At 44.0% G+C, this 14144-nt stretch overlaps 1 protein-coding gene across 1 annotated transcript; it reads left to right on the top strand.

Moving 5' to 3' along the window:
* The first annotated feature begins 958 nt into the window (after nt 1-958).
* LEPROT (leptin receptor overlapping transcript) lies at nt 959-12497 on the top strand. Its single transcript, XM_061186479.1, has 4 exons — nt 959-1070; nt 6016-6091; nt 7146-7332; nt 10706-12497. The coding sequence occupies exons 1-4, from the start codon at nt 1055-1057 to the stop codon at nt 10820-10822; spliced, it is 396 nt and encodes a 131-aa protein (XP_061042462.1). The 5' UTR covers nt 959-1054; the 3' UTR covers nt 10823-12497.
* The last annotated feature ends 1647 nt before the right edge of the window (nt 12498-14144 follow it).

Genomic DNA, 14144 nt, shown 5'->3' with positions numbered 1-14144 from the left:
AAAACAGCTTATTGGTTTTTGTCTCTATAGATAAACCAGGGTGTAACGAAGAAAACGCTAGTGTTCGAAAAGTGCTCAAGTTTGTATGAAGCAAGGCAAGGCCAGACAAACCACAGGATCTTCGGGGCCTCTTCTCTGGTGTCCCCATCCCTACCTCCACCATAGCCACAGCTACGTAAACGCAGACAGGCACACAAACGCACGCTAGGGTTCGAGAATGTAATGCCAGAGTAAGAGCGTATTCCTTCCTCCTCTACCGACTGTAATTTTCCGAGTCCCCTCTCCATCTTCTCCACCCTCACGCAGAGATTCCTTCCGCGCCGTGCTGGACGCGTCCCGAGTGGGCTGCGGGGGAGCGTCTGGGCCCGCGTACCTAGCGGTTCGGCGGAGCCAGGGTCCCAGCCACAGATGGAAGAGAGGAGCGTGGGGCCAGTTCTGGGATTAGGCAGATGCTTAGGACCTAGCAGGAGAGCTAGTGGAGCAAAGTCGCGGCTACGGAGAAAGAGCGGGTTTGCGTGGCAAGCCTATCAGCGTGATCGGGATAGGGGCGGGGTTCTGCGGGGCAGGGCGGGTTCTGAGTGGCAGGGGCGGGCTCGGACCGGCAGGGGCGGGGCTCTGGGTGGCCGGGCAGGGAGGAGAATGGGACGGGCAGGGGTGGGGCTCTGCGTAGCGGGGGCGGGGACCGGCAGGGGCGGGGCTCTGAGTGACTGGGCCGGGGGGGTGGGAGGTGGAGATCGGGACCCTCAGGGGCGAGGCTCTGAGTGGCTGGGCCTGGGGGACTGTCGATCGAGACCGGCAGGGGCGGGTTCTGAGTGGCGGGGGTGGAGACCAGCAGGGGCGGGGCTCAGAGTGGCTGAGCCGTGGGGATGATCTATCGGAACCGGCAGGGGCGGGATTCTGAGTGGCGGGGACGGGGGAGATCTGGCTCGGCAGGGGCGGAGCTCTGCGTGGCGGGGCGGGCTCGGCACCCTAGGTACGGCTGTGGACCGGGCCTGGGCGGGGGCAGGGGCCGTGGCAAGAAGCCGGAAGCAGCCGCGGCCCCAGCTCGGGAGACATGGCGGGCGTTAAAGGTACATCCGAGGTCCCCGGCTCGCTGGTCCTGCCGTGGGATCGCCGCCTCGGCTCAGGGCTGAGCCTGGAGCTGCGCCTTCAGCGCGTGGGTGGGGAACGGCCTCCCCCAGACCTGCCACCCTTCCCTCCTTTCCCGGTGGGAAGCAGCTCGCCTGCTCCCTTCGCCCCTTGGGGTACGGGTGGAGACGTGTTTTGGGGAACCTCACCCCTTTTTCTGCAAGGATACTAGCCTTCACGCTTTCGCCCGGAGTGTCCGGGTCGCTGCAGGCGGAGCCCTCGCCGGGAGCAGTCCCTCCCTGGGAGACTCCGGCTAGCCCCGGGGGGCATCACCTCCCCGGTTCCTTCCCAGTTCCTGGGAGCGTCCCCCCACCCCCTCCTCTGCCGAGTTTTAAACTGGGCTTTCACTTCCTGACATGTCCACCCTAATGCCTCTCCTCCCTTTTCCTGCCGCTTCGCTGAGTTTCCCGTTTCTTCTAGAGGAGCCATTGTCTCGGCATTGGGGCACTTAAATCTGTTGTTCCCGATGATTCTTCCAATTGGGCAGAGTTGGCTGCAGGCGGGTGTCAGCGGAAAGCGCCCTGAAATGCTGTATTTGTCTTAATTGTGGAGAGTAGATTAGGTGGAATTTTATCGCTGCTTTCATCAGCGTTTATTCATTTATGGACAGACAAGAAGGTAGTGTTTGTGCAGGACTTTTTTTAAAATTCAAGGGTAGTTGATTTACAATATCGTGTTAGTTTCAGGTCTACAGCACAGCTATTCAGATATATATATATATGTATATTATATATTCTTCAGATTCTCTTCCCTTATAGGTTATTACAAAATATTAAATATAGTTCCCTGTGCTATACAGTAGGTCTTTGTGCAGTACGTGTTTCTGAATGGGGCAGTTGATTTAAAAAGGGGTACCAAGAACACCAGTTCCCTCATCTATTTGCCTTCAGAGGAATGGGGAATGGCAGTTGTAGGAGAGGTTATTGGAAGGCTTCCTGTTGGTTTGGTAGGACACCGTTAGATTTCTAATCTTTTGAATAGAGTAGCATAACTCTTTCCACGTGGGAGTTCCTATCCTTGATATTTGTACCCAAAGATCTTCCCTCTCCAGTTAATCAACATGTGCTGTAAACATGCGTATGGGTGTCTTTGTACACATGTGTGTGTTCACTATGGAACTTAGCTGAGTGTGAAACTGTTAGTAGCAGACGCATTTTAAAATTATTTCTGGCTGACTTTTATATTCGGCATTAATTTAGTAAACATGATTTACTTGGACAGTGTCCATTGTGAAATAGATCCATTTGAAGCCAATGCAGAAAGCAGATGACAAGTATCAGCACTACACTGTGTTTAGTCATGCCCGGAAACTATCACATAATAATGTTTATGTGTGAATGTGTTAGAAATTGTGATATAGTAACAAGGAAGATAGGCTATGAAATGGAAAAGGACTAAGGAAAGGAAGCTTTTTGCAGATTATTCAACTTTTAAAGAGGGACTACTGTATGCCTGAGGCTTGGAATAAAAAGATAAATGAGAAGTTATTGTTGTTTGACAGAGCTGGAAATAATTGTTACTGTTTAAATGTCTAAGGTGTGCCCAGATACAATGGGAGCACAAAGATGGCGTTGTAGGTTGAATGTGTCCCCTAAACAAATATGTTCAAGTTCTAACTCCCCAGTATCTGTGAATTTGACCTTATTTGGAAATAGGGTCTTTGCAGATGTAACCAAGTTAGGATGATTTTGGATTAGTTGGACTCTAACCCAAGGACCAGTGTCCTTATAAGAAAAGGGAAATTTGGACATAGAGACATAGAGGAAGAACACCATATGAAGACAGAGGCAGAAATTGGAACGATGCAACTGCAAGCCAGGGAGGACCAAAGATTGCAGGCAACTACCAGGAGTTAGGAAGAGGCAAGGAAGGAATCTTCCTTTAGAGCCTTCAGAGGGAGCAGGTGTCAAGCCCCTAGAACTGTCAGAGAATAAATTTCTGTTCTTCTAAGCCACCCAGTTTGTGGTACATTATTAATAGCAGCTCTAGGAAATTAATACAGATGGGATTACTGAACCCTGCTCCAGGGAGGAAGGGGACCACTTTCGCAAAAGAGGCAATTCTTGATCTGAATCTAAAAAGATCAGTAAGGCTTCACCTGGCAAAGGATGGAGTGAGGGCAGAGTTTATTCCAAGTGGAGAGAACATGTGACGCGGGGCAGAGGTGCACCTCCAGTGCTAGAACAATGGCAGAGGTGTGTCTCCAGTGCTAGAACAACGCATAGGCTGTGAAAGCAACTGTGAAGGGGTGACACCAACTTTCTGTATTTGAGACATCATTGTCTGCTGTGTGGAGGATGGATTGGCAGAGTCATGAGATGAAGACAGGCATGAGATGATAAGGGTCTACACGGGGACAGTAGCTGAGGGCACAAGAGAAGAGGTGGTTGTCTTAGTCCTTTAGGACTGCTAGGACAAAAATACCATAAGCTGGGTGGCTTAAACAACATTTATTTCTTAGTTCTAGAGGCTGGAATCTCCAAGATCAAGGTGCCAGCAGATTTGTTGTCTGGTGAAGACTTGCTTCCTGGTTCCTAGACAGCCATCTTTTTGCTGTGTCCTCACATGGCAGAAGGGGAAAGGAAGCTCTATGGAGTCCCTTTTATAAGGGTACTAATCCCATTCACGAGGGCTCCACCTTCAAGACCTAATCACCTCCTAACACCATCTCATTGGACTTTAGGATTTAATGTATGAATTTGGGGGGAGGGACACAATCACTCAGTCACTTTTTAAAAAAATTTTATTTATTTATTTATTTTTGGCTGAGTTGGGTCTTTGTTGCTGTGCATGGGCTTTCTCTAGTTGCGGTGAGAGGGGGCTACTCTTTGTTACGGTGTGCGGGCTTCTCATTGCAGTGGCTTCTCTTGTTGCAGAGCACCGGCTCTAGGCCCGCGGGCTTCAGTAGTTGTGGCTCGCGGGCTCTAGAGTGCAGGCTCAGTAGTTGTGGCGCACGGGCTTAGTTGTTCCGTGGCATGTGGGATCTTCCTGGCCCAGGGCTCGAACTCATGTCCCCTGCATTGGCAGATGGATTCTTAACTACTGCACCACCAGGGAAGCCCAATCACTCAGTCTTTAGCAGTGTGTTTGAGTGAGGTCTGGGAGACTGAGTCACCTTGACTTACTGATTTTCTAGAAAACGGAGTGTAGGGTTGGTGTCGGTCTTTGAAGATAGAACCTTCAAAGGGAAGAAGTGTGTGTTTGGGAGGAGAAGGTGGGGATGTTTCAGTTTTACACATGTTGAAGTTGAGGTCCTTGTTGGCTACCCACAGAAGTCCAGATTGGATTTGGAGGTGCAGGCCGAGCTCCTAGGACCTACTCTGGGCTGCAGCATCAGATGTAGCTGGGTCCTTGTGGTACCAGGGAGCTTTGGGTTGAATGCAATGTCCCAGCAAGAGTGTGAAGTGACAAGAGAGATGAAATTCTATTCCTGGTTAGCTCCAAGTTTAAGAGATGGCCGAGGATGCAATTCCTGAAAAAGAAAAAGGGGGGTAAAGAGCATCAGCTGGCGATATAGTTGTGACCTTTGAGTGACTGGTGTCCCAGAACAGAAGGAAGAGATCTATGATTCCTAGCTTTGCATGGTCTCCCGGAGGAGAGAGTAGTGCAGGTGATCAGGCACAGGCAGAGAACAAAGCCAGTGAGGAAAAGATCATCTGTAATGAAACAATACGGGGCAAGTTACTTTTGTACATTTTTTTTTTTCCAAAAGTGACATGTGCTAAATGGAAAAATACATAAAACTGACAGTGCTTCCTTGTCCCCTAACATCTGTATACTCCCAGATGTTTTAAAATCACCTTGGTATCTTCCTATAAAAGTCTCCCCAAATTGCCTTTAAAGTAGAAGGAAGCAAACAAAATGTTAATTAGTTTAGTCAGTGACTAATTTTGAGTATTACGGTTTTTTTCAGAGGAATATTTGGATAATTCAGTGTCCTGTGCTTTTGATTGCTACCTTTATCAAAGCACATCCAAGCACTTTACATAGATTATCTCATTTGATTCCCATAAACTCCCTAATAAGGTGGCACCATTATTCGCATTTTACAGGTGAAAAATCGGATTTTTCCGAAGGTGAAAAGAGGTTCACCTTCTACCCAAGGTCACACAACCAGTCAGTGACAGAGTTAAGCTTTGAACCCATGTTGGTGACTCAGAGCTCAAGATTTTTTAACAACTCAAATTCCGTCTCCCACTCAGCAGTGGACAAAACAAGCATGTTCTTGCCTCCTCAAAGATTAGTGTAACAGATGCAGGGAATAAATATTCAGGGGACACTAATTGGGAAGCACCAATCTTCAAATACTTGAAGCACTGTGGTTTGGGGGACACAATGATCAAAGGGTGTATATTGCTAGGAGGCAGTTTGGGGTTCAATGTAAGGAAAAAGTGTTTTCAGCATTTAAAAACTATCAGAATGAAATGAACTGCCTCAGGTGGTAGTGAGTTTCCCTTCAGTGGAGTTGTATCGACTGGCTGGCTGGCTCTTGGGACAAATATAGAGGGAATTCATACGTTAGATTGGGGTTGAGTACTGGAAAGGCTTGAGCTCTTTCGCCACCTGATGATTTAAAAATGATGCACATAGGTGGTCATTTGCTAGTCAAATGTAACATCAACCAATGAAATAAGTAAATCACTGCATTCTTTTTTTTTTATTAAAACATTTAAAATCGAGATATAATTCACATGTCATAAAATTAACCTTTTTAAAGTGTAAAATTCTGTGGGTTTTAGTATATTCACGAGGTTGTGCAACCATTACTACTTTCTAATTCCAGGACCTTTCATCAACCCCAAAAGAGTCCCTCCCCATTCCTCTCCCCCCCGCCCCCACTCCCTGACAACCACTGGGACCTATAACTCTTGGTTTTATTTTTCACAGCTCTTGTGGCATTATCCTTCAGTGGGGCTATTGGGCTGACTTTTCTTATGCTGGGATGTGCCTTAGAGGATTATGGGTAAGTTATCATTTCCAAAAGAACTATTTTTTTGGTGTCTTTGTGTCACTGTTAGTATGGGTATGAGGGAGTTTGGTCAGTTTAGCACCAAGCTCTAACCGACGAGTTAATGAAGTCCAAATTATGAACCCAGTCCCTTCCTGGGTCACTTGCATTTGTGCAGACAAAAGCTCTTCTTAAAATTGATGTATTCATTTAATGAGCATTTATTGAAAACCTCCTCTGGACCAGCTGGTGATACAAGAATGAAGAGACACAGTCCTGTCCTCAAGGAGCTTACAGTTCTCGTTACGAGTGAGAGACAGGAAAACAGTCCAGTCAGTAAGCTGACAGCTCTAGTAGAGATGTGTACAAGGTACAGTGAGAGCTTTGAGAAAGTAAATCTGAGTTTCCCTGGGAGGGTCAGGGAGGGCTGCATAGAAGAGGTTGTCTTTAAGCTGAGACTTGGTGGATAAATAAGCTTATCAGGCTTGATGAGGCAGGGGAGGGCATTCAGGCAGAGGGAGTGTTTAAGGAACAGAAAGGCTGGTGTGGCTACAGATTGAGCGAACGAAGGGAAGATGGCACAGAATGAATGGAAGAAATTGGCCAAATCATGTGAGGCTTTGTAGGCCAGGGCAAGGAATCTGGGTTTTATTCCAAGCAAGTGAAAGTTTCCACCTGCATGCACTCCAAAGATCTCTATTGAATTAGCATGTGCAAGGCACTGTGCTATGTTCTATAGGGAAAGCAAAGATGACTAAGTTAAGATTCTGTCCCTAAAGAAATTACAGCTCAATAATACAGAAAACAATAAAGAGTCTAGATTTTACATTGTGTAGTTGTTTCTTAACACAATATAAGTTATCTGCAGATTAATGGGCTAGTAATTTTTAACGATCGCTACTTCTTAGCTGTTCCTGGTAGAAATCATCTCATGTATTAATAGTGACAAATGAAAATAATCATTGACCTAGACATTTAAAGTAATATTAACTTTGAAACAGTAATATATCTTTAATTATGATGTAACTGTAACTTTTCCTTTTGGGTTTCTTCTGGGTGCAACCAACAGTGTTTACTGGCCCTTGTTTGTCCTGATATTCCATGCCATCTCTCCCATCCCCTATTTCATTGCCAAACGAGCAACATATGACTCCGATGCAACAAGTAGTGCCTGTCGGGAACTGGCTTATTTTTTCACTACCGGAATTGTTGTTTCTGCCTTTGGATTTCCTGTTATTCTTGCTCGTGTGGCCGTGGTAAGTTCTGTTGTCTATTGTTTTGCCCAATTATTGCTGAGTTTACTCCACAGGCCTGCGTCTGGAACCACAAATTTCATTTCCCCTGCTTCGACTTAATCCTCAAGGCCAGGCATATTTTTAGTTTCTCTATTCCCCCAATTTAGAGCTACCTGTCAGTATCTTGCCCATGTTTGCAGAATGCTTTCTTTGTTTCTCTTACAACTTTTAGCCAGACCAAGTGATTTCTTGCTTTTTCTACTGTAAGCTATTTTCTAGACTTGTTCTGAAATCCTTACCTTTTATTATAGGGCCATCCAGAGACTACTATAGCAATACTCTTCTAGTTCCAAAGTCAACATCAAAAGGGGTCCTGATCACCTAATTCCAATGTGTGTATGTGTGTGTGTGTGTGTGTGTGTGTGTGTGTGTGTGTGTGGGTTGGGGGCGGTGTTCCCCACACCACTGAGGAGCAATTCTTCCACAGCAGCTGGGTGTCCTACAGGTGTGCTCAATTCTGACTCTGTCTGCCTGGAGATAGCAGCAGATTCCACTGGTTCAGGGCTCAGTCCCGCAAGACTGCCTCCCTCTTCAGATGCCAGTCACAGGTCCAGCTTGTTACCTGTGCTTCTGACTGACTGGCTATAAATCAGGGGTTCCCATGGCCCCCTCCTTGGGTTCGATTAATTTGTTAGAACTCAGGGAACCCATTTACTCACTGGATTCCCAGTTTGTTGTAAAAGGATATAACTGAGGAGCAGCCAGATGGTAGAGATGCATAGGGCAAGGTGTGGGGAAAGACCATGGAGCTCCCATGACCTCTCTGAGGGTACCACTTTCCCCAAAGCAGCAAATCATCAACCTGGAAGTTCTCCAAATCCCATCCTTTTGAGTTTTTATGAAGGCTTCGTTACACAGGCATGATGGATCAAACCATTGGCCACTGGAGATCGAGTCAACCTCCAGCCCCCTAGCCCCCTCTCCCTGGAGGTTGGGGGAAGGAACTGAAAGTTCTAACTGTCTAGTCACATGGTTGTCTCCTCCTGCAACCGGCTTCTATCCTTAGGGGCTTTCCAAAGTTACCTCATTCACATAAAAAAAGTCACCTTTACCACTCTCATCACTTAGGAAATTCCAAGGGTTTTAGAAGCTCTGTGCAAGAAATGGGGACAAAGACCAAATTCTTATTATAAATCACAACATATCAAATTCTTCTCCTGCAAATAGGATCATAGACACAATCCTCAACACAATAGGCATATACTGAGGGACAACTATACAGCTACTAGAAGATACAGTGAATAAGATGACATCTTCATATTGTTGAAGAAAAAAATTAATCAATCATCGACCTAAAAAAGAAATGGAAAATTTTATTTGAGCCGACCTGAGGATCATAACCCGGAAGACGACTGTTCCACATGTTAGAGATCAAATCACAGTTACATAAGTTTTAGAGACAAATGGTTATATGTCAGATGACATACTATTGACAGTTTACGCAATCCAGATTGGCATGTATGAAGTTAAGTAGTGGGTCATGGGTAATCGTGGCCCCTTACAGGATTAAGAAGGAAGGTTATCTCCTAAGCACTTGTGACCCTTTATGAGATTAAAAAGGAAAGTTATCTCCGAAGGAAGTCTGGTTAATGCAGATGCACAGTACACACTGAAGGGGAGGGAGGAGGCCCAAACAGGCAGAGAAAAATTTTATGTTTAATTTTTTCTTGTCTTGACATAAAATATGCACTTTATTTCATCGATAGCCAATATAAAATTTTTCTTTTTGTCTCTGAAATACACATTATGGGTATAATTTATTCAGTTCTTTGACATTCACTGTCTTTCATACTATTTGCTTTTATTTCCCGCAATGACATACTGTTTCAACTTCATGAAACTCTTACTTGGGGCATTGAATATCAGATCTGCACAAGTGTTATTTATTCATACAGTAAACATCTTTGGAGCATATGCTATTTGTAGGACACTAGGAATAAGAACCAGATACTGTCTCTGTTCTCAAAGAGCACAGAAACTAGCCTGATGGGCAAGTGTACTATAAATATACCAAGTGTGGTCATTAAAACATGATCAGAATGCCATAGGAGCACCGAGAAGAGAGAAATTACAACTGGCACTTGATGTGGCCTCTAAGGATAAATAATGTTTTGAGTAAAGTAGGGAAGGCTATTGTATGGAATGGCACCCAAGTGCAAAAGTGCAGTACGTGGAATAAAGAGCAGTGCAATATGATGGAGCAAAAAGGGAGTGGTTGAGATTGAGGACAGAAAGGCCGGGGAAGCCTGGCTGGGAAGGGTCTGGAATGCCAGGCCAGTTTGAACTCTGTCTAGATAACAGAAGCGTGGAAGTTTTTTGTTTTTTGGTTTTTTAAAATTTATTTTTGGCTGTGTTGGGTCTTCGTTGCTGCGCGTGGGCTTTTCTCTAGTTGCGACGAGCGGGGGCCACTCTTCATTGCAGTGCGTGGGCTTCTCATTGCAGTGGCTTCTCTTGTTGCGGAGCACGGGCTCTAGGAGCGCGGGCTTCAGTAGTTGCAGCACACGGGCTCAGTAGTTGCGGCGCATGGGCTTCAGTAGTTGCGGTGTGCAGGCTCAGTTGCTCCGCGGCATATGGTATCTTCCTGGACCAGGGATCGAACCCGTCCCTGCGTTGGCAGGCAGATTCTTAACCACTGCGCCATCAGGGGAGTCCGCATGGAAGGTTTTAGATGTCGTATTTTCATGATCTTATTCTTCTTGTGCCTTAGACTAGTACTTCTTAAATTTTGCCCTAAAGATTTCTATTTTTACCTTTCAAATACTGCATCACGTTTCATGAGGAAACTTTCATTGATGTTTTCTATTTGTTAAATTAAAACAAAAAATGCCCACTAGAGGGTACTCTCATCCCCAACTGTGCCTCTGGAAAACTATCTGCCCTGCTGGAAAGCTCTTTTTATTTGCATGCAGAGTATTATTTAAAACCTTTTCTTGCCTAGAAAAGAAACAAATCAATCCGTAACTCTCCAATTCCTATTTTCATGAAAGAAGGCAATACATACAGAACTTTCAGTACCCAATATTGTAATTGGACCCTTTGTAATCTTGCTTCATGTATTTTACTTAAGGCAGTCATTGTCCACTGAAAACAAGTAGAGAAATATGTCTAATGGGGAAAACGTTAAGGATGATACCAGACTTAATTAATAAGCATCACGAAGTAATTAGACTAATTACTGAACAGTTCACTCTCTCCTGTGTATTAGATTATTATTAAGCCTTTTAGCAGTTTTATGTAATATTTCATTGGATGTTTCTAAAGCAGAAAATAACAGATTTGCAAAGAGTACAGTATAAAGAAAGTAAAGATTTAATCCTCTTTTTTTGTGTTTCAGATCAAGTGGGGAGCCTGTGGCCTGGTGCTGGCAGGCAATGCAGTGATTTTCCTTACAATTCAAGGTTTTTTCCTTGTATTTGGAAGAGGAGATGATTTTAGCTGGGAGCAGTGGTAGCACGTGCTGTATTCTGATAAAAATGCATTTAATTTCTTAGAATTCATACTGTATGTATATGTGTGCACATGTGGCCTTTTACCATGAAATTTAATATACTGTTTCTTTATACCTTTGTAATCATGTTCACTTTAAGGAGGACTACATGGGGAAAAGGTTAGTTTTATTCCCAGCCAGTAGACCTCTCCATTTACTCAAGTTGCATAATGTTATTTGTTTAGCTTTTCATATAGTCATGGTGCTCTCAGAAAATATGTTAACTCGGTCTTGTAGACAGTTGCTCACTCAGTGTGCTGCATCTCCACCTTTGGCCCGGGGATGTGCTTGAGTGGGCACATAGCGCTGGGGCTGTCTCAGCTCTGCCCAGGACTTCCAAGATATACCTGTGGCCCAGAGAGACAGAGGCGGCTCCCTCTTTATGTTGTGGACTCTTGCTTCTCCAAGTGTGGTCCATAGACCAAGAGCATCAGCATCTCGAAGCGTGGTACATAGGAGCTTATTACAAATGCAGCGTCTGGGGCCCCATCCTCAACCTAATACATTTTGATGAGACCCCAAGTGAATCGCAGGCACATTAAAGTCTGAGAAGCGCTGTCATGAAGGAAGAAGCATTGCCTTCTCCTTGACTGAACCCCTTAGCCTCTCTGGGCGTTAGCTGCTTGTTAAAACTGTTTCCCCTGCCCCTCGTGTTGAGGCCTACTTCAGACTGTCCTTGGAATTTGTGAAATGTCCAAACCTATACTTTATAGGCTGTTCCTCACATTTGTGAAGTGTTCTCAGTAGGGAACAGTTATGGCTTCACATTGTCTGAAAGGCAGTGGCTGCCTTCACAGTGCTGGGGGGACAGATCCCCCACTGGGAGGCAGGGGAGGGAGGCTGGGCTGGAACCGGCCTCTGCTTTAGCAGGATGGGGAAGAATGGATAAGTAATGCCATTTAATTTCCCGTCATAATCTGACATTTCTCCCCAGTTCCTTCCCTGGGCTGCTGCCCACCCACCTTCACCAGCGCCCCCAAACACACACACTCCCAGCAGTTCTGATTTGCCCTGTCTTCTTCATGGCTCGGCTTCTCATTTCTATAGAGACGTGGAGCCAAGTAAGCAAGCAGAGGGTGAGCTGCTTAATTTTATTTACATGTGATGTACTTGTCTTTCATGTCCTATAGGACTTTTAAAATATATATATATATATGTGAAACACTTTATGCCACTTTTAAATGAATCATTGAGAATTCATGTCATGCTGGGTCCTGTAATCACAGGTTTTCTAGCTCAACTTTTTGTCCAAGGCCTATTGAGAAAGGGAAATATGGGAACTAGAACCACGTGATTAGAATATAAGGAATGATTTTAAAGCATTGTTAATGTGTGATAACAGACATACATTCAAAACACTGAAACCTTGAAGTTTGTAACCCCTTCATATTCTGGAATGATGCTGGGATCAGGAGAAGACAAGAGTGATATCTAAAAGGATAATATGCAAAGTGATATTTTAGCCTTGTGCATGATTTTATGTTTTCAATGTACTATGTACGTATAGAACTGTTAAAGTTGTTATTTCCAATATTTATATTAGAAAAATTATATAGACACTTTATAATTTTAACCAGCATTTTTAATAACACTTGCACTTACTGTATTGTAATAAATTTTACTTTAACAGAAAAGAAAAGCTTAATTTTAAAAGTTTTATTCTGATGTCACCTTGCTTAAAAGGTAACAAAAATATGAAAATTTCTTTGTGTTCTGAAATGTTCAGTTGTGAGCAATAATCTGTCCTGCATTAGAATAATAGCATGAGGTTGTAAGATACCATTTTGGATGTGTAGTTGGCTTGTAATAGCTTTTCTTTTCCTAAGATGGAGATACTGTTTAATTTATACTACCTTTTGCAAAAGTGCCCTTGTTGCTTATACACATTTTAAATAACCAAGGTAGCCTTAATGTGTAGCCCTAAAGCATTGCCTCTTGATTGTATTTCCAGAATGATATAAAGTACTTGCGTATAGAATATTTGTAGTTATTCCCTACTAATGGAATGGTTTATCGAAGTGATAGATTATTGGATTTGCTATATGTATGAAACAGAGACATTTATTCTACAGCAACTAGTATCATTTAAGTAATAAATGTCAGTAGGGAGTATTGCTGTATATGAATGTACAGTACAAAAGTTTCATCTCGGTAACACAAATGTTGGGCATTTTAAAATTCCTTATAAAAGGTTCATTTGTTTTCTATATACCACAGAATATATTTTGGAGATTCAAAGCACATTGATTACATTCTAAAACTGAGAATGCACATAAAGAATTGCCCAGAAGTGAGTAATCTTATGAAGAGATTCTCTATCATGTTCCAAACAACTGGCTTACACTTTGAAACACATTTCCCACAGAAACAATATCATGCTACCATGGGTTACCAGACCAAGCCTTCTGAGGAAGGCTAAACCCTAACATAGCTGACCTTTAATACTCAAGGTACCTGCCTGAGTTTTGGATCTTGGCAACAGGGTAGTGTGAACAGTTTGAAGGAAGGAAAGTGTAAATTTCCACCTCCTTTCCTAAGAACAAGGTCTTTCTTGCTTCAATTTTTGCAACCCTCTCTATCCCCTAATGCCCTTGGGTCCATTAAACCTGTGATGTTTGCTGGCCTCCTCTCCTGACTCGGAGGCTTCCTCTTAGCCTGCCCCACCTCCTGGGGTTCTTCATATTCCCAAATTGCCCACCTTTCTACTCTTACCAATCAGTTTTCTTAGTAGAGCTGATATCTTGTGATGTTTAAGGAGAAAGCAGTCGGTTCATACTCTTTCCCAGAAAGAATGAATGACTGTGATCATCTTCCCCACATCTGGAACGCATCCATACCTGCCTCATGCAGTTACCACGCAGGGCTGCAGCTGCATTTTTACAAGGGCATGCCTTGGAACCCATTCGCAGAAATGGCAATGTTCCACAGTAAAGTGAAAAAAGCATTCCAGCAGTTTATAGAAGGATAGTAATATTTTGGGCCAGGAACAAGCCTATCACACTTCATCCCTTCCTCACGGTGAGTTCTCAGCTGGTCCTACATTTCATAGTTGTTTCTTTTCCTCCACTTATGAACCCACAGATTTTTCTTACAGTCCTCAGGAAGTCTTTACCTCTGAGGCATCTTCTTGATGAAGACTCTTCTAGAGAGTGAAATGTTTCATGAAGTTAATAGCATTCCTTAGGCTCTCAGAGAAATGCTTAGGAGATGTCACAAAAATGTGCCTTTTCGAAGTTTGCAAAATTCAGGTTTTGCACCATAATTTAACCAAAATATTTATGAGGAT

This window comes from Eubalaena glacialis, chromosome 3 (assembly GCF_028564815.1).
Source record: "Eubalaena glacialis isolate mEubGla1 chromosome 3, mEubGla1.1.hap2.+ XY, whole genome shotgun sequence".
Taxonomy (NCBI): domain Eukaryota; kingdom Metazoa; phylum Chordata; class Mammalia; order Artiodactyla; family Balaenidae; genus Eubalaena; species Eubalaena glacialis.
Note: the sequence above shows the minus strand (reverse complement) of the source record. Positions and strands in the feature narration are given on the sequence as shown.